This window comes from Alexandromys fortis, unplaced genomic scaffold (genome assembly GCF_014885135.2).
Source record: "Alexandromys fortis isolate MF-2015 unplaced genomic scaffold, M_Fortis_MF-2015_v1.1 scaffold_252, whole genome shotgun sequence".
NCBI lineage: Eukaryota > Metazoa > Chordata > Mammalia > Rodentia > Cricetidae > Alexandromys > Alexandromys fortis.
The window spans coordinates 1636379-1639289 of record NW_026068127.1 but is presented as its reverse complement, the minus strand read 5'-3'; the positions used below and the strand labels follow the sequence as shown (position 1 = coordinate 1639289).

The following is a 2911-nucleotide window of genomic DNA, read 5'->3' as shown; positions in this document are numbered from 1 at the left end:
ATTTAGGTTGTTTCCAGGTTCTGGCTATGATAAACAAAGCTGCTATGAACATTTTTGCTTCCTTGTCAAAAATCAGGTGTTCGAAGATGTGTGGATTGATATCTGGGTCTTCTATTCAGTTTCATTGGTCCTCCTGTCTGTTCTTATGCGAATATCAGACTGTTTTCAGTACTGTAGCTCTGTAGTAGAGTTTGAAGTCAGGGATTGTGATGCATCCAAAAGTTCTTTTATTGTACAGGATTGTTTTGGCTATTCTGGGGTTTTGCTTTTCCATATGAAGTTGAGTACCATTCTTTCAAGATCTTTGAAGAATTTTGCTGGGATTTTGATGGGCATTGCATTGAATCTGTCATATCAGATATTTACATTAGACTTCATAACAGTAACAGAATTACAGTTATGAAGTAGCAACAACAATAATTTTATGGTTGGGGATCAGCAAAACATGAGGAACTGTATTAAAGGGTCACAGTGTTAGGAAGGTTGAGAACCACTGGCTAGATCATTGGCAAAAGTTACCACTCCTCTGCTGTAAAGAATCTGAGGGCTCAGTTATAGTAAAAACCTCTTTCAAAGCTGGGTGTACTGGCGCACACCTTTAATCCCAGCACTTGGGGGGCAGAAGCAGGAGGATCTCTGTGAGTTCAAGGTTCAGCCTGTTCTACAAAGCAAGTTCCAGGGACAGCCAGGGCTACACAGAGTACCCTGTCTCAAAAAACCAAAAATAGATAGATAGATAGATAGATAGATAGATAGATAGACAGACAGACAGACAGACAGACAGACAGACAGACAGGCAGACCTCCTTCAAAGTTAGAAGTGCTCCAGAGGGGGATAGACAATAAAGAGAACACCAGTGGCAGGGGAGCTGAAGCTGCACCCGGGTTCACTGAGATGCCTGTGGAACTGAGGCATGGGGTGTTGCCTCTGCTCTGCAGAGAATGAACTGAAGGCATCCCCATTACTAGACCCTGAAGTTCCACCTTTCTTTCTTCCCTGTATCTTTCAGAAATTCGGAGAGCTTGCGCTGACCAAAGAATCGAAGGCACTGATGGGACTTTATAATGGCCAGGTCCTGTGCAAGAAGAATAAATTTGGAGCACCACAGAAGAATGTTCAGTAAGCTGCCCTGCCTAGAAAGCCTGTGCATTTGCTTTGCACCAAGTGTGTAGGTGTCAAGCATCCACAAAACTAGATTTGTCCTCAGCCTCTTCTGCCCTGCACACAGTAGAGCTTTTATTTCTGCCTTGTGCACAGGAGAACCTTTATTCCAAGTATATTCTTGTTTTCAGATGCTCTGAGTTCTCTAGGTCCTTCTACCAGCTTTACGGAGCTTTCTTTTCTTTTTTTTTTTTTTTTAATTTTATGTTCATTAGTGTTTTGTCTACACTCATGTCTGTGTGAGGGTGTCAGATCGCCTGGAGCTAGTTACAGACAGTCGTGAGCTGCCTTGTGAGTACTGGGAAATAAACCTGGGTCTTCTGGAAGAGCAGCCAGTACTCTTAACCACTGAGCCATCTCTCCAGCCCCTATAGAACTCTCTTATTTCATAATGATTTTCTAGTGGTCTGGTGTAGGTCTTACTTCCCAGACCAAAGGTCCACTGCTGGAGCTGTACTCAGCTCGGTGAGTAAATACCTACGGGGCGTACAGGAGTTCAGTTCCCAGTACCACACAAACCAAGTATGGCTATGTGCTACTTTTATTCCTGAACTCAGGAGGTGAAGGCAGGAGGATCAGAAGTTCAAGGCCAACTTAGGCTACTAAGACCCTCTCTCAAAACAAACAAAAAAGCAAAAACCTAAAATCTACTAGTAAGGAGCCTGAAGTGTTGTGGCTTCAGGGCCATAGATTTTGGGAGAAGGGAGAATAGAAGACACTGACAGATTAGTCTGCAGACAGATCTCTGCAAGATTAGACCTGGTTTTCTGTGAGCTTCGAGCACAGCTGAAAGGTGGTGGAGTTCTACCTTCACAGAAAGACCATGGTGTGCTTTACACTCAGTGAGTTTTACGTTTGTCTTTAAAAATCAAAAATTAAGCAGGTTGTGGTGGCGCACGCCTTTAATCCCAGCACTTGGGAGGCAGAGACAGGAGGATCTTTGTGAGTTTGAGGCTAGCCTGGTCTACAGAGCTAGTTCCAGGAGAAGCTCCAAAGCTACAGAGAAACCCTGTCTCAAAAAACAAAACCAAAAAATCAGAAATTTTCTGTAGATAGAAATTATCAAAAGCTGTTAGACTTGTGCCCGGTGTGGCTGGTTTGTTAGGGGACAGAATTGCTGGTGTTCCCCAACTACTAAAACGCTTGAGATGCTCACCAGAATCGTTTGATCGTCTCCTTCCAGGCATCTAGCCATCCTCGGTGCAGGGCTGATGGGAGCTGGAATCGCCCAGGTCTCTGTGGACAAGGGACTCAAAACTCTGCTTAAAGACACCACAATGACGGGGCTGGGCCGGGGACAGCAGCAGGTGTTCAAAGGGTCTGCTGCTTCTACCAGGAAGGAAACTGTCTGGGGCAGGGCGGTCGGCTTACTCTTTTGTTTTTCATCACAGATTCCTTTTTCCTGAACATGAGCCTCTATCGTTTTACCAAAGTTTCCTCTGTTGTTTAGAAATACTAATTATTCTTGCAACTTTTTTTCTTATAAATATGATAGGCCTTTTAGTGTTGTAGATATTTTAAATGTCATTTACTTATCCTTCGGTGTGAAACTAGTAATTCTCTGGTGTCTGATTTGGCTGAGGTTTGCATGTAGTTGCCAGTGGAGTGAATCCCAGAGCCTGCATGCTCTTCTGAGAGGGCTGAGAGGAGGTGTGAGTGAATATGTGCTGAGCCCTTGCCTGGTGAGCCTGTGAGTGGCCGAGGCCTGCTGTTTGCAGGCAGTACCCATCTACAGAAACTCCAAATAACG

General features: G+C 44.4%; 1 protein-coding gene across 1 annotated transcript in view; it reads left to right on the top strand.

Moving 5' to 3' along the window:
* Positions 1-2911, top strand: part of Hadha (hydroxyacyl-CoA dehydrogenase trifunctional multienzyme complex subunit alpha) — a 40640-nt gene that overhangs the window by 27866 nt on the left and 9863 nt on the right. The window contains exons 11-12 of the mRNA XM_050125864.1: positions 1010-1119; positions 2345-2564. Of these exons, the coding sequence (XP_049981821.1) occupies positions 1010-1119; positions 2345-2564 (330 nt within the window). The remainder of the gene's footprint in view (positions 1-1009; positions 1120-2344; positions 2565-2911) is intronic.